Consider the following 22134-nt stretch of genomic DNA (forward strand, 5'->3'; position numbering starts at 1 on the left):
ACAAAAAAATAATAATCTCTGCAAAAGAATTATTTTTTATTCTGTTCATAAAAGCAATTGTATCAGCATTTTGGTCTGTCATTTTTATATCATTTAATCTTTAGTTTTCATAATTCAGAGAATCCCCTATATCAGTCATTCTCAACCTGTGGGTCACAACCCCTTTGGCAAACCCCATCTCTAAAATTATTTACATTATAACTCATAACAGTAACAAAAGTACAGTTTTGAAGTAGCAATGAAAATAATTTTATGATTGGGGGTCCCAACATGAAGAACATGAAGAACAGTATTAAAATATCATAGCATTAGGAAGGGTGAGAACCAATGCTCTATATAATTTATGCCAGCCTCTCCAGATACTGGCATGGATTAGGGAGAATGGAGAGTTGGAATAGCCTTTGCTTTTTAAATTGATAAAAACAAGGTTATGATGGGAACAAGAGGAAGTTCTTTGCTCAAGTTAGAGATGGTGCCCTGCTTTTGTCTTTCCTGATTTCTGTTACTGGGGACAAGGGAACACATTGAAACATCTACTCTGAGAGACCACAGGCTTGCAGATCAGAGATTTCTGTGTATACATTGTCCTTCAATAATGTGTTCTAAAACATTGACAATATCTTCAATAGGCCCTTCAGTTGGGATAAATTGACAGCTTGTTTTCTCCCATTTGCTTGTAGCATGAATCAATCACACTGTATATTTTGTTCTAATTAAGTAAACTTAAGAAAAACTGGCTCAATTATATTTTTCAAATGCTCAGAAAGCAATCTAAAAGGAAGAAGAGCAAGATCAATTACTCCTTCTAAGAGACATGATTGAATTATTTTTCTCTTTTCTTTTTGCCTGTGTTTTCCAAAATTTCTCTTGCGCATTTATTACTTTTGTAATCTAGGAGAAAAAGAATTTGTTTTAAAAGAAGAATAAACATGATTATAATAAGCATGGGGATTTGTAGAACAGGACATGAAAATATATTTAGATAACATGATTATAGGGATAACATTTTTCTGTAATTCTGTTTCATTATAGATATGCCAGTCTATATTTTTGCTGTGCTATTGAGGATCAGGACAATGAACTGATTACCCTGGAAATAATCCATCGTTACGTGGAATTACTTGACAAGTATTTTGGCAGTGTGAGTAGTAGTTTTAGTTTTTATCCTGTCTCTAACAGGCTTATTATTTGAGGATTCTAACTATAAGGAGGGGACAGCACTGACTCTTATTTCTTGTCCGTGTTTCTAGTCAACTTTCAGAATCTCTGGCCCCACAGATGTACTCATTTAATTATAATGGTGAGAATAAGTTTTAAAATAGTAAAATAGGAATGCTGGAAAGATAGCTCAGTTGATGAAGTGCTTACCACCCAAGTATGAAAACCTGAATCCAATCCCCATTATGCACATAAAAAGCCAGTGCTGGCTGCTACTGCTGTTTAAATATTGTATGTATGGGTGTTTTGCATACATAGACATGTATGCATCACTTGTACACTTGGTGTCCACAAAAGCCAAAAGAAGATGTCAAGTCCCCTGGAAGTAGAGATACAGATGGTGATGAGCTATAATGTAGGTGCTGGGAAATGAACCTTGGTCATTTGCAAGTGCAGACAGTCCATTTCAATGCTGAGCCATCTGTCTTTTGCTTCTAATCCCCAGGATGGGGAGACGAATGGATCTTTGGAGCTCACTGATCAGCTAGCCTATCCTAGTCTGTGAGGCCTAGAAAAACCTTGTCTCTAAAAACCAGGTAGATGGCTCCTGAGGAACAACAGCCATTTTCACACCAGTGTGCACACGCACACACATACATGCACCCACACACATGCACACACATGAAATAGAATTCTATTACTGACATTAGCCTTCTGGAAGAATGTATATTATTAAGAATTGTTAGCAGCTTAATCATATTACTCAAAATATGTGGATTTAAAGATCAGTTTTTATGAGTGGAAAATTATTAAGTTGACTACATAGGGAGTATGCAGAGCCAGGTCTTAACTTGTAGGTATTGTGCTGTCAAGTGCTTCAGATTTGACAATTAAGCTTACTTAATTCAATGGTGCTTAATCAGCAAGATTTCTATTTTGAAAAGAATTAAGATCAATTCAGTCTGATGAGATTTTATTCACTGCCCAGTAGTGAATAAGCATCTTTGGCTTAAGTTTTATCAGACCATGTTTCTGTTTGCTTATTTCTTTTGTTGTTGCTTTTCAGGTGTGTGAACTTGATATCATCTTTAATTTTGAGAAGGCCTATTTTATTTTGGATGAATTCCTCTTGGGAGGAGAAGTTCAGGAAACATCCAAGAAAAATGTCCTTAAAGCAATTGAGCAGGCCGATCTCCTGCAGGAGGTAAGCTACTTAGGCTCCTGAAAAGGAACTAGCATGTTTCGCTTTCGCTAGGGAAATCTCAGTCATCATTCCTATGAGTTTTACAAATGACCTCAAAGCATGCTTGGTATGAAGTGTTCATGTGTCAGTCACATCAACTCAGTTATCTATGAATGGGTGGTTCTCTGGGGAGATAGGCCTGCCAGTCAGGTTTAGAGGACAGGCATCTTTAATTCAAATAAATAAATGAATCAATGCATATATTAAAAGGGGGAAACAATTGGCCAAACGTAACAATCATTTAAGAACTTGTCATCCTTTGTTTTGAATTACTTAAAGCCCCTCCACCTTTTTCATTAGTGTGGATAATTAGGAGTTGACTGTGAGATTATGGCATTTCCTTTCCAAATTGGTTCATGTTTTCACCTCATGTCCATTAAGAATAAATGTAGCCAAGCAATTGTTAGTGTTTTCTAATTAAACTTTTTAGAGAACCCTCTGGCTTTGGGGTTAACAAAATTAACTTAAAATAAATTTGTACTTCTTTGTTCTTTTGAAATAACTAACCGTGTTCTGTCAAAACTATTATATTCTTAACTTCCATATCCCAGAACCATAGCAACCTGTTTCCTTTCTAATTGCCTTCATCATCCTGAGCTAATCATGTGTTTGATGCTGAGGTACCAAGTTAAATTATGGTTTAGAGCTTATGGTAGTTATTACAGTATAGGGAGTTTAGCATGAAAATGTGTTAGTAAAGAAAACATAGGGTATTTTCATTAATATATATATATAATGTATATAATATATATTAAGATATATATACATATATGTGTATGTGTATATATACATATATATATATGAAACATAAATATTTGTGTCCTATGGGTTCATTTACTAGAAGTATTGAAAGTAGATTTATATTTCTCATTTATTTTAACCCTTTCTTATCTATTATGTATTAATTTTTAATTAGTAAACCAGACTTTAAATTCAGTGTTTTTTAGTATTTCTGAAATTGCTAGCTTTAAAGGAATGACTAAGAGGAGAAGACTAACTTTAATTTTCTGTTATAATTTCTTTACTTTTGGTATTTGTAGCGGAGGGAACTCCTAGTAAATCCTCTGTATCAGCTGTAGGGCCTGCTTAAAGTTTGCTTGATACCACCCAGACTCTACTAAATGTGAGGCTACAGTCTGTGTTTTTAGTGTTGTGGTTGCCAGAAAATAGATTGCTGAGTACAAAACTGTAGTATTTCAGGGGTGGCCTCCGTACCATCTGCTGTTTGGTAGTCAAATGAACACAGACCTTTTTCCTTGTGTGCATAGTTTGCTGTAGTGGATTATTAATTGATGGCAGACATGTTATTTTGGAGGTTTGTAATTTTGGCATCAGGTATGCTGACTCTAAGACTATATTCTACTTTATAAAATTGGTTGTAAAGTTAGCATCTCCTTCTGTTGTTTACTACTCACACTTAAGAGAAAACAAACAAACCAAACTGATGAGGTCAAGTTTGGGGTGTAGCTCAGTTGGAAGACTGTTTGCCTACCTTTCATGATGCCCTGTCTTCAGTCCCCAGCTCAGCATAAACCTAGATATGGTGGCGTATGACTGAATATTAGCACTTGGGAAGTGGAGACAGAAGAATCAGGAGTTAAAGGTCTGGGCTACAAAGAAAGTTTTAAAGGAAGCCTCAGGGTAGCCTGAGGCCCTGCCAAAAATAAAACTAACCAAAAGTAATGGCCCAGGATTGGGAATTGAAATTTTTTCTTATTTGTGTCTTGTCTTAATGTTTAATTATTATAGAACTATAATCTTGGAGAACTTATTTCTTCTAAGTTTTTCATCATTTTCTGGTTAATATTTTGTTGTTCTCAAGACATTTTTAAAGCTGTTAAAGTTCAGTTTTTGCTTTTAATATGTTCCCAGAGAGTAATGCTTAGGGCACTGCTATCTCCTTGATCCTGGGTTACTTTGTAAATGCTACTGGAAAATTGCTGTATGCTTTATAATAGGACAACAACATTGTGTTTACTTGATAGTATATATTTACCTTGTGAGAGGATACAAAGCATTATTATAGTAGTATGTGCTATTTATTACTTCTTAGGCCTGAGGATGTTCACTGTTGTTACCAGTAGTTAGAAATTTTCATGGAATATGTAGATTTATGGACAGTATTTTTCAAAAGTCTCTTCTTGTTAGATTTACCAAAATGCCTAGAATAGCTTTGTAGGTCTTATAGCTTGAGATATATTAGCCACTTTGTCGATGTCCTGAAGTGGTTTTGTTTCTAAAATTGTTTAAGCATAGCTATTGTAGCTAAATTCATCTTAAACTTTGCAGTGAAAGTACTAAAAACCTGATTTTAATGTAATTTTTCATGTATTTTGACTTTTCTATTTAGTGTCAAAGTCTTTATTTGGACTATTTTAAGCACTGAAGATGATTTTGAATTAATAATGAACTTTATTGGCTTAGGAATATACATAAATTAAAATAGTTTTGATTTTAGATATTTTTAAAATTTCTATTTAGAGAATTTATTAAAATCTTGCTTTTGCACAATTTATATAAATATGTAATTAAGGTAATCTTTCATTTTGTGGGCAGACAAGGCAGATAGTCAGTGGCTAAAGTAGATTTTCTTCTGTTATGCTACAGAACAAAAAAATGTATATCTGAATAATAACTGCCAAAGTATTAGCAAACATTGAGACTTAATAGTATATTTTTCATATTTGACATTTGCAACCAATTCTGTATTTATATCTTTTGGTTGCATGAGTTCATAATTACCTTTGGGAGGGAAATCTGAGAAATTGGCCTATTATTCAATCTGTTACTACTTGACTGTTGGAATTTAAAACATGTCATCTCAACATGCCATTGTACTAAAGTTGATTTTTATATGAAGATATGACATGCTGAGATTAATAAAGTTCTATTCTTTACAATGCTTAGCATATTTCCCTCTCCATATACCTAGTTTTGGGGTGGTAATGGGAGAGCTAATGATGCAATTGAACTTATAAGGAAATAATAGTACGGCTACTTTTTCCTGTGAAGGCAGGCACTTACCAGCTTTTCTCTGCTCCTTAATTTTATAGAGCCAGAATGAAGAATGGGGAGGTTTGTCTGAGGATATCTTATGATAAAGAACAGTCTAAGACTTTAGTTCCTTTGACCCCCAACTTATTTATTGGTAACTACTAAATTTACCATTTTGTGGCATGAATAAAAAATGGCACTATGCAGAGACTGTTGCACGTGAGATGATTTCAAGTCCTTGCTTGATCTGTGAAGATCAAATAGTTAAATATTAGGCATCAGGCTTGATATAACCTTAGCGGTACATGCATGACAATGTTGATCAGCGCTTTGAGATGTGTCGACCTTTCTTTCTTATACTAACAGCATCACTTTGAAATTCTTGGGGATTTTTTTTTTTTTTTTTGAGCTTTGTTTGCTGTTGGTATTGCTTCTCACTAAAGTAATCCATGGAATGGAAAAAGGTGAGGTGCCAAAAGCAAAGCACTATACTCATGAATTTGCTTCTATTTGAAGATGATCTAGTTTATGAATAGGGTCACTGGACTTGCAGATGTTTGTTTGTCTCATGTAGAACATGATAGTCTATGGAGAATTACTGCTGCTCAAATTGATTTGTTTTAGTGCTGAGGCCTGCATGAAATAACTTAAATAGTTTGCTATGTCTTTGTGAAAGTAATCATTAATCTGTGGGACTGCATAAAAATGGAAAGGTAAGAATCTTGAGAGAAAGGATGCTTTCTGTAAAAAAAAGTAAGGCTTTTATAATAATATTAACAAATAAATATTTCTTAAAATATCTTATAATGTGAAGATTTAAATGTTTCAAAAAATTAAGCCTTGCTACTTAAGAATATTTAGGCAAGCTAGTGAGATTCAAGAATATCTTAAATTGTTTAAAAAAGTACAAATCTTTTCAAATATATAAAATTGTCATTCAACAGCAAACATTTTATTATAAATCTTTTGCTTTATTTCCTTTAATAAGATAAAACCCCTAAAATTCTTTTGTAAGCACCATTCTTTCATGTTATAACTTTTAAGCCTAGACCTCTTTAACTGGATTAAAAGTTAAGGCTATAGTTTTTGTTGTTGTTATTGTTGTTTTGTTTTTTGTTTTTTTGTTTGTTTGTTTGTTTTTCAAGACAGGGTTTCTCTGTATAGCCCTGGAACTCACTCTGTAGACCAGGCTGGCCTTGAACTTAGAAATCCGCCTGCCTCTGCCTCCCAAGTGCTGGGATTAAAGGCGTGCGCCACCACCGCCCGGCTAAGGCTATAGTTTTTAATGCAAGAGTACTTTAAATGTAGTTCAAGATATGCTAGAACAGATATGGAGAAATGAAGTTTTATTGATACTTGAAATAGACAGTCCAGAAGCAGGCAGATATATAATCCAGAGTAGATCTCTATCCTTTAGCTTTATTTTTAGTACCATATACTATGACTAGTGTCATTGGTGTCTGGTTTTCAAATTGTAATCATTTTGTTCTATGTAGTTTTAGTCAGCCTCCTCCTCCTCCTCCTCTTCCTCCTCTTCCTCCTCCTCTTCCTCCTCTTCCTCTCCCTCCTCTTCCTTTTTGTTTATTCTTCAGAATTTTGAAACCACCCCCTTTGTTTCTTTCCTAACTCACGGTGAACTCATGGTGAACTCATAGTGGCTACTGTGAACTCTGTTTCTTCTTTGTTTTTGCAGCACCTTGGGATAGAACTCAGAGGTAGTGGCCACCCTCCATCACAGTCCTATATCCCTAGCTTTTCTTGGAGTTTTGTAATGATTAAAAATTGGAATAATTTAAATAGTCAATTATAAATTTGATCTTGAAACAAAATTTTACTAGAACCCATAGTAATGCAGTTTTATACTAAAGCATTTATATTACTGTTTTGTATACAAAGTCCAAAAATTATTAAATAATATTCTCATTACTTTCTTTGCTCTCTCAAATTTTGTCTTCTATTTTTCTTTTTTTAAATGTCAATCTTAACCTTCATAATTGATTTCAGGATCCTAGAGTTAGGACCTACTAAGAGCATATTCTGAATGGTCAGTGGTGGTTTTTTTTTTTTCATTAAACAGTACTTGATGAAAAATTTTAGATTTGATTTATTCCCCTACTGATATTATAATTTGTTTTGTTTCCTCTTTTACTTTAAAAAAATTAATTTCCATAGCAGAAAAATTAGTAAATACAAGCCAACACACTTGAATATAATCTTACCCACCAAGCAGAGCCAAAGCAGTGCATGGCATCTAGTAGGTAGAGACTAAGGACACTGTTAAATATCCTATTCTGCACATGACATACCTACCAAAGAATTATCCAGCCCCAAAAGCCAGTTGTATCAAAGTTGAGAAACCCTGACTTAATTTAACACTTTGAGCTAAAAATTTCATTTTTCATTTATGAACTGTTACATATTTTAAATATGTAGTATTATAATATAGTAGCACATATAATATTCAGTATAAATAATGGGTGAAAATAAGAAATATAAGGAGTGCAAAAAATTAAAATTGTCAAAATAATAACATGCTAACACATAAATGGCTATAAAAATCACCCCTGTGATTCATACAAATTACATTTGCCTGATAACTAGCAACTGGGGAGATAATGTATGGTTGCCTTTAGAACCTAACCCATAGCAAAGCTTATGGGATGTCACGGAATGATCTAATTTCCTCAACAACAACTAGATCTGTTCACTTCTATTAAGGTAATTGAGTTTTTATGTGGAAACCAGATTGAATCTACCCTGCAGGCAGGCAGAACACTATTGAATTTGTTGGTGATTTCCTCATCTACTTTAGGATGTGGTCATTTTGTAAAGGAAGACTAAAGTGACCAGACCTTCCATAGTCAGACTTTCTTTTGTTACACACTTTTTGTTCTTCATCATCCTATTAGACTTGAAGAGTTTGATTGAAATTCTGATTCTAAGAAATCATTTGTTTAGAAAAGTGATTAAATTTAGAGTATTTCAGGGCAAATTTACCTATACTAGAATAAGCTTAAAATATTTCTTTAGTCAGCTAATTTTTCTGTTGTTTTATTTTAAAAGTATAATTAGATGCCAGAGAAAGTAATTTTTCCTTAATATCTTACAATTAACAGGTTTAAAGTAGCATTTGTAAGACATAATTAAAAAATTACTCAACTTGTTATTTTTAAGAAAATAATAATAGATATAGATGAGTAGCCCAGTATGAAAGAGCAGAGGGCGTGACTAAGTCAAGGATGAACAAAAAAGTCTTTCCTAAGGGAATACAAATTAAAATACTAACTAACCCTTTTAACTATTTTCTTATAACAATCAGAGACATTCTTGTTACTGCTTGTAAACACTTAACATTGTAATTTCATTAAGGATTGGTTTTTGTGGTGTCTGTTTCATGATGAAACATGTACTATATCTTTTGTCCCATTAGTGCACATCCAAGTATTTTATTCAACTAAGAAATATATGTATCCATGCATATGTATGTATATGCACCAAGACATAGGCTAAGCCATTGGAATTTACCCAGTGGGAAACATCAGTGGTAAACAAATGAAGAGAATTACAGTAGCCATACCTGACATTGCTAATATAACTGTAAAATAAATAAGACTAAATTCCCATGTAATGATATGGAAAGATAATCAAGTTATGAAATTACAAATGATCAAGAAGCAGAATATTGACTATCATATAGCTCCTCCCTCCATTTTTCAGATGAGAAAAACTAACAAGTTTTAAAATATTTATTTTATATTAACTTTTTGGTAGACAAATGCTGCAGTCTGAATGCGAGTTCACATTGTGTTGTTACAGATGGACTACACCATGAGCCCTGTCATCTAAAAAGTTCCTTATAAACTGTTTTTAATCCTTCTGTTTTTAAAATTCGTTGCTCAAAATAGATCTTAGTGGTTTCATATATTGTATGGCCCTTTGGGGCTTTAAAACAAGGAACAAAATACACTATTTTATAATGATGGAGTATGGAAAGAAACTCCTTTTAAAACAACTGAAGTAAGGTAAAAACTTGAAAATCACACTTCCTCATTAAATATAATTTTCCTCTTATCACACTGAACTACACTTCCTTATATTTGCTCTTCATTAAATATAATTTTTTTCTCTTATCACATTGAACTAGAATCAGGAGAGTAGCCATTCAGTCTTGGATATCTAACACCATTAGGTTACTTAAATATCTCTCAGTTTAACAGTACTTAAGCCAATGCAATTGCTATTTTAGGAGTATTTAAGCTTTCTGGTTAGTTTTACTTATGAGCCACATCGTAATCTTATAATGGTGAATGAATATCTAGGAAATTTTATGGTACTAGGGCTTGTCTTTTCTTAGGAAGACAGGTGGTTTTGAAAAGAGAGCTAAGTTGATTCTTGTCTGATGTTTTGACATCTTAAATTTGCCACACTACATCTAGTCCTTTTGTAGCTTGAGAGTGAAATTATTAGTAGTACAGAGGAAAGATAAAAAAAGCATGCTTACTGTCGAGAAGGAACTCATGCAAAGAGTAATGAGCATTACGAATAAAGGGGAAAGTATACTGTATTGAAAGGGGGCATAGGGAGGAATCAAAAGCACTAGTTGTAGGCAAGAAACATTTCCTTTGTTATAAGGCACTAATGGAGTAAAGCTGGAGATCTTTTCTCTTCATGAGTTAGATGAGCAAATTTGAGAAAGTTCTTATTCTTGGACTTGAAAAATGACATCTAGAGGAGAACCACTGGGGACTGGGGAAAAGAGAAAATAACAAGCAAAGTGTGGGGTTTGGCAACAGATTCACCAAAGAATAAGTTAAGTGCTGAGCAAAGGGGTTGCCCATACTGAGGGCTCATTTCAGGTTGGAAATAATACATTTGTAATATTCATAAATTCAGTTTGCTGGGATATATATATGAGAGACTGTTTCCAAAGGTGCCCATGGGAAGTGCAAGATAGTAGACCTAGTTGTGCAGGGTCTTTTGTATGTTGTGATGGGCTGTACCTCCACTTCTAATTCTTACATACTTGTTTTTTACTCAGAAAATGTATTGATAATATAAAGGTCCAGAATAATGATGTTTATGTTGAACTTACTGTATATCCTTTGCATATGAGAGGAGGAAACTCTTGGTCAATTACAGACATAGTTAAATCTTTTACCTAAAAGTCCAGTATTAAATGTTATGTAGTTAGTCATTAAAGTACTTATTTATAGCAGAACTTCTTCAGATCTTAACAGTCTGAACTGGACATTTCCCAGTACCCTAAAAATGATGAAAGGATACCATTTACTATATATACCACCATTTATTTTTGTGCAATTTAGAGGCATCTTTCTTGAAGGATGCCCTTCCAGTGAAGAGGGGCTTCTTCCTATAAAGAATATTCTTGACAATTGATAGGTACTAATTTCTTGTTTCAGTACAGTAGTGTGGACCCTTGGCATTAAAAAAGTAGCTTGGCTTATCATCAACCCTTTTGCTTTCCAAAGGATCATTAAAAACAAAAACAAACAAACCAAAACCTGTTAGTTAAAAAAAAATGGCAGTGCCATTTCAAAATTGTTCATATGGAACTTTTGTCCTTGTAAGTCTTCTCCAGGAATAAATGACTGCATTTTATTCTATTTTTACTTTTATTATAATTTACTTTATTCAGCCCTGTTGGGGAAACCACCTTCCTCCTTCAATGGGCATAAAAACTATTGTGGTTAGTTTTCGTATGACATGCTATAAAGTTGAGAAATCAAAAAGTTTAAAAACTGTAACATAAAGACAAAGAACTGGTATTGAAGTATAAGGTGATTTGAGACTTAAACTTTTCTTGTTCTCTCTCCAGAAAACAGAGACTATGTATCACAGCAAGAGTTTCATTGGGTATAAGAATGCATACTAGAATACGTGCTGGAATACAGACATGCATCAAAATGTAGTAGGATATATGAATTCAGCTCTAATTATAATTTTGTCAAGCTTATTATTTGTATTTTGGCATTATTTGGAAAATTAATTGCAATACCAATGGGTAGCCCTATTACTTCATTAAATTGATGGTTTTAAGAAAATTTTCCCTATAATTCATAATTGGGATTATAATTTACCTTTTATACAAAATATTGAAATTGGATGAGAGTCATTGACAAAGTATCGTTAAATATAGTAAATCAGTAATGTTATTACAGATGAAGACTCTCTCTGTGAGAATGAAAGCTTCTATAAAATGAAGCAATGGGCATTTGTTACTAATAATGCTTTACTTGTTTTACCATTACACTATTCTAAAAGGGAAAGGGGCAGCTTTTGTAGCCTAATATTTTAGAGTTCTAACTTTAAAATTCATCTGGGATGCTGTGAGATCCATTTAAGACCCCACCTTTGGTTATTTTTGTCACTTTTTGATGTGAGAACATCTAACACCTTGTTAGATATATATATCGGCAGATGTTTAAAATTTTTAGGGGGTTCCTTAGGATCATTTTGAGAACTTTCAAAAAATCAATCTTTTAGCTTCAGAGTCATATTTTTTTTTTTATCTAAGTCAACAATTAAAAGCTTTCATAGGTACTTAACAATACCATATGATGACTAGTTTTAACTTATTGGGAAGCCTTTTCTCTGGGATCTCTCCTTAGTGTAATAGGACCCTAATGAATGTAACACACTGGTGAAAAGGGAGTATTCTAACTGAACTTGCCACTAATTAGCATTTACTTAAACTGGCAATCTTTTCAGATTAGTAGTAAGTACAGTGCTTCAGGATTCTGTAGAATGTAGGTCATCTTGTTTACTGTTACATACCATGAACTTGAAAAAGATAAATCTGAACTGGGCATTAAGAACGTAAGTGTTCAGCCACAAACCAAAGAACAAAAGCAAATCTGATGCTTTAATTTTACTCTGAACTAAACATTCTGATTGTGTCTCCATCAGCTTGTATACTGTGTGTAAGAATATATGCATTTCTTTTGTAGCCACGCCATGAATATTTTAATGTCCCTGTGTACTAATGACTGCTCATCGACTATGCAGAGTTTCACAGAGGAAATAGAGAGCTGATATACTTATGAAAGAAAATGTCCTCAGCTTGGTGACTAATTCTCCTGTAAAATAATATAACATCTTAGAGCTAGTACCTTTATGATTGTATTTTTTTTGTGCCTATTCCTAATTCTATTTATTCTGTATATGATATTGACTTAGTTTTTTCTGTCTACTACCGATTTCTTCTTGACAAAATATGACTTGTGAATGTTTTGAATAATATTCTGAACACATACAAGTTATCATTAGTAAATCATCTGTGATTAATCTTATGAGTGTCTAAGAGAAAGACCGGGAACAATCACAAATGTTTACCAAAGAAAGAACAGTTAGGAGCTCAGGCATAATGAGGAGCACTATAATATTTAATGTCGTTTGATCTTCCACTGTTGAAGAAAACCCAGCTTTATTTAGCACTAAGATTATTTTACAGTCTGTATGAGCTGATATGTTACACTGTATCACCTAAAAGTGCATGTTGAAGCAATATGAGAAAAAAATCAATTGTACAATTCTCTAAGATCTAAGGTTAAAACATTTCAATTTTTAAGAAATTTTGTATTGCCAATATTTATTAAGCCACATTTGTGCAGTATCAGAAGCCCCTTAAGAACTATCAGAAAGCTATGTCACAGTCTCCTGTATTGTTGCTAGTAACAGCCCTTGAGTCAGTAATACTGAGCCTACTTATGTGACACAAAAATTTAAATATTCAAACATTTATATTTTATTAGTTAATGGCTTCCTAATTAATATATTAAGCCTTCTAAACACTCACTGCTGTGTTAATGATATTGTATATTTTGGAATACTAAAAACTTTTAATTTTATAAAAATATGCATTTAATAATATTTAGCAGATTTTACTATAAAAATACCAGATAACTCATTTGTCTATCTAGAGAGTTTAAAGCCTAAGTAAATTGTTACTAAACAATAACTTAAGAGGCATGGTAGTGCATGCCTGTCATCCTAGCACTTGGGAGGCTGATGCAGGAGGAAGATGAGTTACTATAGGACCTAGGGCATCCCTGTGTCAAAAGACAAAAACTAAATATGCCAAAAACTCTAGTAACTTCAGAAGGTACCCAAACCAGTTTCCCAATGAAAGATGATGTATAAAATGTCTTAGGAAATGTAGTACAGCTCAGCTCTCTCCATTACCATCTGAAACATCACAAAACATTGGTCTTTCATTTCCATTTTTCCCATCTTCCCACACTACATGTTGTTCATCTGATTTTAATGTTGCATAAATATGCATTGTCTCATGCCTGTTTGTTTTGGATGCTGTGTGCTGAGCTGTAACAAATGTTGTGCTTTTGTGAGGGGGAGGGGGTATCTGTATAGAGCTGCTTGCTTTAAATTAGCAGATTCTGAAATAGCTTTTCTTGCATGTCTAAAATAAAGTATTGCATGTACTTTGTCTCATGTGAATGACTTCTTTCTTCTCCATCCTTTTTGATAAAATAACATTTTATATTTTCATCCCTCCAGGTAATTTTTTAAGTTGTGACTTTTTAAAAAATAACAATTTCTGAGCCTACAATAGTACTAAGTATATTCGCATTGTTGTACAACAGATCTCCAGAACTTTTTCATCTTGCAGAACTGAAATTACATAACTCATCAGCCAATTACTTCCCATTTCTCTCTTACTGAAGGCAGGCCCTGGTAACAACCATTCTATTTTAAGTGTTTCCCTAAATAATTTTGAGCTACAATTTTAGTGTAAACTTGCAAAAATTACATTTTGTATTATAAACACTTTGTAAAAACATTGAACTTGCCCAGTCTTACAGGAATATAATGTGTAAGTTAAACTAGACTTTTAGAAAGGACGTATATTATTAAATAATGCATATTCAGAAAGCAAAATGATTCTCCTCAGACCACAGGCAGTGAGCATCTTGGAGAAATCTGATCAGCTCTAGGGAACAGTTATAGGCCATTTTTATCTAGATACGCTAAGCATATAAACTGTATAAAATTCAGTGTAGGGATCCTTTAACAAATTAAAGATTACATGAAATTTTAAAATGAGTAAATATTAGGTGGAAATAACTTTTAAATTCACATGTACTTTGACTCATGAGAATGACTATTTTCTTCTCCATCCCTTTTGATAAAATATTTTATATTTTCATTTTTCCAGGTAATGTTTTAGATTGTGAGGAAAAAAATATAGAATTCACCATTTTAACCATTACTGAGCCCACAGCATGAAATAGTTAAGTGATTTAGATGTCACTTTCAGTATATTTAATGGTTATAAAAGCCAAACATTTTAATCAGGGGAGATGGGAATCCATCACTACTGTTGTTAGGCTATCTTTAAAAAAAAAAAAAAAAAACTATCAGGAAAACATCTAGACAAAAACAGAATCCCATATAAAGGATTCATACATACATCATTCAACATCAACAGTTACCAACCTCACATCCAGTTCAAGCACAAACCCTAGACAAACTGATATTTTCATCTTTAATGTTCTAGTATTTATTCCTAACAGCTAAGAACCACACCAAACAAAATGGACAGGAACTAATTTTGTCTTGTGATTGTCTCCGTTAGGTTGCAAAGACATTTTATATCAGGTGGTTCATAGGCCTTCAGTCCCTCAATTTTTACCAAGCCTGTTTTCCCCCCTATTCTTTGCCATTAAGAAACAAAACCCTTTTAATACCAGTTTGCTACATTCCTATTTAGGTGATTATATTCTTGTAGCAGTGTTTACCTTTCTCTTTTATCCTCCATCTTTCTTAGATCTGTAACCTGATTGCATTGAAGTTAAACTGGGGAGGCAAGTGTACTTCATAGATTATACTACCTTTTGGAAAAGTGTCCCTTTTCACTAAAGCTGATTTCACCCATTTTTCATTACTAGATAAGCATATTAACAGGCATTCTATGAACTTTTTTTGGCTATGGTATTTAATACTAAATGCTAAACCCTTCATTTAGATTTCAGTTGTGTAACTATCAATATTTTTTGAAACACTTTCTTTAAATCAGGCATTGAGCCTTAAACTCTCTCAACACATGGAGGTAAGTACTACTATTTTTGTTTTCCAAATCTGGAAACAACAGATTTTAAGTCATTTAAGATTACACTGTATAGATTCCTACCATTCAACCTAACATTCTAAAGATTCCTGATGTAATTTAATTTTTCTTTTCCTTGTTTTGTGCTGTCTCATGATTAGGATGCAAAAGTAAGTTTATTATTGGATAAGAAAATCTTACATTGTTTTCATCTATTCAAGTTGTTAGTAATCGCTAACGTCTGACCTATATGGTCCTTTTTTATTTTTGTAGTGTAGAAATTGGTCAGTTTGGAAATTTTGAAAATATCTCTTTTAGATTTGGCTGATTTGTCTTTGATATTTAAAAACAAATATTCATTCTTACATTAAGACAAAAAAGCTTTTTGTTCCATAGCGGTTTTTTTCTGTATGTCACCTCTACCAGTGCCAGTGGTTGCCCAGGGGAGGTCTGGGAAGGTTAACTGTTTCTAAAGCATTGTAGTGGACAGTTAAGGAAAAATGACACAAGGTAGACATTTCTCTCGATAACATGTGACAAAACTGAACATTGAAAATATGTTCAAACACACTAAAAACTTAAGGGGAGGGAACCTTTTATTTGGAAGACATTTTGAATTTTAATATTTTAGATATTTTTTCTGTATGTAATTTAATACATTGCTGCTAGTTAGTTTACAATGGGCTTGATTGCTTTTTGTGTTATAGCAATGGTGCCCAACACATTAGTCAATAATAGGTATTTAGTAAATGCTAAAAACATTCTTCTGACATTTTAGGCACAAATCTGAAAACTACTGTCTGTCAGTAAGATTGCTCCTGTGATCTTGATTGCCTTCTTTAATCTCTAAAATGAGCATGCCCTTCGTGTGAGCTTTTTATATTCTCAGGACTCTCTGTATCTGCTTACCAGAGTCTCACATTTCCCTCCACAGGAAGCTGAAACCCCACGTAGTGTTCTTGAAGAAATTGGACTGACATAACTGTCCTCCCTTGCTGATGACTTCTTGTGGCATTTCACACTGTAGATGGTCACTGCCTCTCATATCCATGTTAGCTAATGGTGTAAGATGATGTCTTGTCAGTATTACTGTTTTGCTAAGCTGCTTCATTCAGGCCTACCCATTTTTTTAAAGGGAACTTTGGTTAATCAAATGATAAATTAAGGGACATAAATATCAATTAGGAAGATGTAGAAAAAGTAACATACCATTTCTGGATGTTTTAAAGTTTAAAGGTCAGTCTCATAATAATGTCCTTATATAAAATATGTCTATATACATGTATTATCCAAACAATTTGGCAAAACACATTTACTACTGTACTTAAAAAAGGAAACTTTAATTATGTGAAACCTGGTTTAGTGAAACCAAAGACTAGAGTAGCATTTCTGTATACATAAGAATAAAGGGAATTGACACATCACAGATCAAATGAATGAAAGTTTATTGAAAATTTAAGCAACCAAATTTATACCAAAGACTCATATTGGATACAACATACATTAAAACAAAGGGAATAGAGATGGTTTTAGAGGACTTAGAACGATGCTGTTTTATACAAAAATTTATTACGTATTCTGAATGAATGGAACAAGGAACAAAGACTTTCCTAATCTTGAGCACATAAATTTTAAGGCCAAGTAACATTTGACTCCCTGAGGTGAAGTTTTAGTGCTCATAATCATGTTATTTTCGATGCCCCAAAATAAAATAGGATGGCTAATTACCAGGTATTCTTCCTAATGGTATGTTGCTCTCTTCACAAAGTGTTACATAAAGTCATTATCTAAAGCATGAATGTTCCTTCTTGGGTGCTTGTTAAATCCAAATTTATTTTGCTTCCCTATTGCTTCCTTCCAGTTAGAAGTGCTACAGACTTGACAGCAGCTCCCTATCCTTTCTTGTCACTGCCTAGTCATCAGAAGTCTTATGACAGCTTAAAAGATACCTTTCATTATAGCAAAGTGAGAGTTGACTGAAGCAAAGTGGCATTGGTTGGCCCTATATTTTTTGAAGCTGTATAAATGCGCAGCATCACTTTTATACATCCTGACACATACCTGAACACATCTCTCTGATTTCTATGTACCCTTGTAATATGCTAGGCTGGAGTAAGCTTTGCTGTGATTGTGAACAATTTTAAAGCCACCCGAACACTGTCTTATCACATCACCAATTAATGGTAATAAATGTTCTGCAAACGCTGTGGTATGCTTTTATCTCTTTCCAAAAGTTTTCTTGAACTAAGGAGAGCTGCTAAAGGAAGAGTTCTTTTTTTCCAATACAATGTTGACAATTCCTCTCCATCTAACACCCAACCCCTGCAGTGAAATGGTGGTTGCACGCACACACAAAAATGGCAGAAGGGTCAAGAATGTTCATATACTTCAACTCAGTCAAAAATCACACGGATTCTAAGCTATCAAGGACTTATAATGCATTTTCAATTAATAAATGGCGCTTTTGAACCATGATACAGTTGACTTTTATACGCTTTCTGATTTAGCAACTCAATTATTCCAGATAGTCAAATGATAGCCAAATACAAATCCTCACCTCCTACGGATGAGAAAGTTGCTAGTACATGCAACAGAAACAGATTAATATTTGCTGACTGTGTTCCCTAATGTAAGCAACAAATCAAAACTTCTAGTTACAGTAAGAGTATGGTTATGGGGGTCTTTCTGCTGCTACAAATAGGAACTATTGCATTCTAAACCAGAGATATTTAAGATCAAGGAAAGGATTCTCATCAAATTTGAAAGACATTTGTAGGCCTTTGTAAATGCAGCTGTTCACTATCAAGCCTGTGGGTTTCTGTCAGTGACACAGATTTGAGTCATAAGTAGTAATCAGCTTTATCACAGACACATGCAAGCACCCATTCATTATGGTTAATGTAAGTTCAAAGTTCCTATCAGGGTAATGACCCAGTCAGATTTTCTAAACTTCCCTTGCACTCTATACAGGCCCATTAACATTTGAGGGGAAAGTCCTTAATTGTCTTGAACGCAAGAAGATGGGATTTGATTTCCTTTCCCATCATGATCTAAGAATTCTCAGCTTTAGGACTGGGTATGTACCTCAGTGGTACATATTGCCTACCATGTTTGAAACTCCAGTACCACACAGAGAAAATTATCTTTACATAATCTTGGCTGCAGTTTGAACAGTATTTAAAAATACCAAATGCACTAAAAGCCATACAGCATTAATATCTAGCAGTAAATCTAGAAACCTATCATTTTGGGGATGAAGCAGGCATTTAGAATTGAAACAAGTTGGATTTTGTTAAACTTTGAGCACTGTTTTTTTTTTTCCTTTTAAAAAAGGAGGCAGGGTCTCAGTCCAGCCCTACCTGCCCATCAGCCTCCCAAGTGCAGGGAGTACTGGCATAAGCTACTGCATATGTCTTGTATGCATCTTTACTGAATTCTCAAATGTCAGATTGCTAAATGCCATGTGACACTGAATTTTGAGGCCCAAAGCCTGATGATGAAAGTCTGAGAAGAAAGCATCTCAGGAAAGCTGGGATAATACACACGAGCCTACAGTCACTACATTCACTGATCACTCTTAGGATTGTTACACAAGGACTGTTTTTTAACACTGGATGTACTCAACAGTGACAACTCTAATTTTCTAGGAAAAGACAAAATCCTTTACCTCTTTATAAAAAACTTTCACAACACACTATTCAAGATATACCCTAACAGCCCCCAAGCGAAGGAGGAACTCTAGAGATGGGGAAAGAGAAGTTTCAAAGTTTTCAACACTTTGAAACAAAAAATAAGTTTTAGAGAAAAAAAATCAACTTTTACATATAAAAAATTAAAAAAAAATATTTTAAAAGAAAAAAATGGCCAGTAAGTAGAAAAAATAGTGATAATAAAAATAAGCACATCAATACTTAAAAACTGACAAACTAGCAAAGATGAAAATACTAATTCTATGCTGTCAGAGCTAAAAGGTTAGAGTGATTCTTGGAATCTTCTTGGGAGGAAACCTGGGTTACCTTTCTTGATATAGTTTATTCTAAGAAATCATTAAGAGGGTCACCTTTAAAATCCAACAATAGGAATGTTGTCAAGTCCATTGGGAGATATACTCTATGTAATGAGTAAAAATAAGAATTATGGGACTTAGAATCAGATTGATGAAATAAGACAATTGAGTGAAAAACATTAAAGGCATATGCAACCTCTGAATTAAAAAATAAAGTGTGTAAGGCTGGAAAGATGGCTCAGTGGTTAAGAGCACTTCTAGAGGATCTGGGTTCAATTCTCAGGACCCACATGACAGCTCACAACCATCTGTAACTCTGGTCCAGGGGATCTGACATACTCTTCTGGCCTCCATGGGCACTAGGCTCACAAGTGGTACACATAGATACATGCAGGCAAAACACCCATATGCATAGAGCAAAAATAAAGGGTGTGGACCTCTAACAAGAAAAAAGGTGGGCTGGGAAGATGGCTCAGTGAGTAAAAGGTCCTTGGTGTAAAAGTTTCATGACCTCAGTTCAATCCCTGGATCTCACTGTGTAACTGACCCCTAAAAGTTGTCCTCTGAACTCACTTATGGTACACTTACGCACACACATACACAGACAGAGAGAAGGAGAGGCATACAGGCAGAAAACGAAAAAAATACTTAAAGCATCACACCGGCATTAACTGATGCTCTCAAGGTTAGGATTACAAGTAATTTCATGTGTGTGTGTTTAACTTATTGAAAAGTATGATTTACTAGCATCATCAATTTATACAGGTGAGTAGCTTCCATAAAAAGACAGACATATTTTAAAACAACCAAGTTTATTTTGATTTTGGACTATGGATAGTTTTGTCTCTACTACCTGACCTCCTCCAGCCACTTCTGGACCTTGATGAGCTCCGGCTGTGGCTCCGGCTGTGGCTCCGGCTCCGGCTCCGGCTGCGGCTGCGGCTGCGGCTGCGGCTCTGGCTGCGGCTCCTGCTCCGGCTGCGGCTGCGGCTGCGACTACGGCTCTGACTCTGGCTGCGTCTCCGGCTGCGGCGGCTTCTCCTGCTGGAACCCAGACTATAATCCTTTTTTCTTCTTCTACTCAGTGAACTGCGCCTCTCACGACTCTTCATCCCATGTCTGTGAGATTTCTTCACCCTGTGACTACTACTACTCTTCCTGTCAGACTCACCATTTCTCTTGTAGAAGTCCGGACTCCTCCTTCTTCTTGACCTGCCATAGTATTCATCATAGTGACTGGCCCTTTCCCTCCTCTCTGAATTCTTAGTGGAGGAGGAGCTAGTCCAATCTGGAGACAGGTAGATGTTTCTATTAGCTTCCCTATATTCATTGTTGGGATTTCTGAACACATGAAGAAAGTTGCAGTGCTTTCCTCTTGGACACTGCTGTACTTCAAATAAGCCTGTAAGGGCAAGTGAAGAGGCAGCGATCATCACTCTATTACTGCAATTCATTCTTTTTCTGAAGTCTGAAGATGAATTTTTTTCATATGCTGCTCTGAAGAAGGTCTAACATGGGGAGAATCCTTCAATATTCTTTATATAATAAGAATAAAATAATACCCAGGCGTGGTGGCACACTCAGGTTCAGCCAGGGCCACATAATGAGTTTAAGGCCAGCCTGGGATGCATGAGGTCCTATCTCTAAAACACACGCACACAGGCACACACAAAGAAAGAGAACAAAATAAAGGAACTTTTGTGGCTGAAAGTATTTGCAGATGGAGAATCTATTAAGAACCATAGCTGAATAAAATGATGTAACTGATTAAAAGTTGATAGCTATCTAAATAGAGATCTCTCCAAAGAAGATATACCAGAAGTCAATAATGAGAAAAAGTTATTAGTTACTGAGAAAACTACTAAAGCTGTTTATATTTTGTTGTTTTTAATGACATAAAACTCCTGGTTTGGAGGTTTCAGTTATACTCAAGCATATCACTGGAATCACACTGCATCTCTAGAAACTTGCAAAACTAACTTCCTGTATAGAAAATATGCTACCATCTTGTTTATGTGCCCAATCCTTAATCTTAGGGTCTAATGGTAGTTTTCATTTTCCTAAGCAAGGAATTTGAAAATTTTCTCTCGATAGACAGATAGATAGATGATAGATAGATATAGATAATAAATATATCTACATATAGATATATAGAGAGAGATTGATTTTTCAAGACAAGGTTTCTCTGTGTAGCCCTGGCTGTCGTGGAACCCCCTCCATAGAGCAGGCCGGCTTAGAACTCACTGAAAACCACCTGTCTCTGCCTTCAGGGTGCTAGGATTAAAGATGTGCACCATCACTGCCCAGTTTTTTTATTTATTTTTGAAACTTTTTAAGGTTTATTTTATGTATGTGAGTATTCTGCCTGCTTATGTATGTGTACTGTGTACATGCCTGGTGCCCATGGAGATCAAAAGAGGATATCAGATCCCCATCTCTCTAGCCCCTCCTTTCTTAAAAATAATTTTTAAATTGATCAATAAATTAGTTTATTTATTTGAAGAATAGGTCTCACTATACAGTCCAAGCTGGCCTTGAACTCACAATCCTGCCTTGGCCTCCCTGGACAAGTTTTGGAACGGAAGGTGGCACCATCCATGCCCATCATAAATGACAGCATCCATTAAGAGAAGGCTGCTGAAGATTTAG

The 22134-nt window shown here is 34.5% G+C and overlaps 2 protein-coding genes across 7 annotated transcripts in view; one reads left to right on the forward strand and one right to left on the reverse strand.

Moving 5' to 3' along the window:
• Ap1s2 (adaptor related protein complex 1 subunit sigma 2) overlaps positions 1-17684 on the forward strand; it is a 24358-nt gene extending 6674 nt beyond the window's left edge. Inside the window, exons 3-6 of one of the 5 annotated variants that reach the window (XR_004118672.1) lie at positions 1033-1141; positions 2225-2362; positions 5455-5549; positions 16414-17677. Coding sequence is in view for 4 of the 5 variants with exons in the window: in XM_031370829.1 (XP_031226689.1) it covers positions 1033-1141; positions 2225-2362; positions 15641-15649; positions 16414-16461 (304 nt within the window). In the remaining variant the exon portion in view is untranslated. Of the gene's footprint in view, positions 1-1032; positions 1142-2224; positions 2363-5454; positions 5550-11231; positions 13865-15640; positions 15650-16413 lie in introns of those variants that run through there. The other 4 variants (XM_031370829.1, XM_031370861.1, XM_031370839.1 and 1 more) reach the window with 4 other exon arrangements.
• Zrsr2 (zinc finger CCCH-type, RNA binding motif and serine/arginine rich 2) overlaps positions 17497-22134 on the reverse strand; it is a 25912-nt gene continuing 21274 nt past the window's right edge. For both annotated transcript variants that reach the window (XM_031370806.1, XM_031370815.1), the window contains one exon: positions 17497-20887. In XM_031370806.1, the coding sequence (XP_031226666.1) occupies positions 20298-20887 (590 nt within the window). In that variant the 3' untranslated portion in view covers positions 17497-20297. The remainder of the gene's footprint in view (positions 20888-22134) is intronic.

This window comes from Mastomys coucha, chromosome X (genome assembly GCF_008632895.1).
Source record: "Mastomys coucha isolate ucsf_1 chromosome X, UCSF_Mcou_1, whole genome shotgun sequence".
Taxonomy (NCBI): Eukaryota; Metazoa; Chordata; class Mammalia; order Rodentia; family Muridae; genus Mastomys; species Mastomys coucha.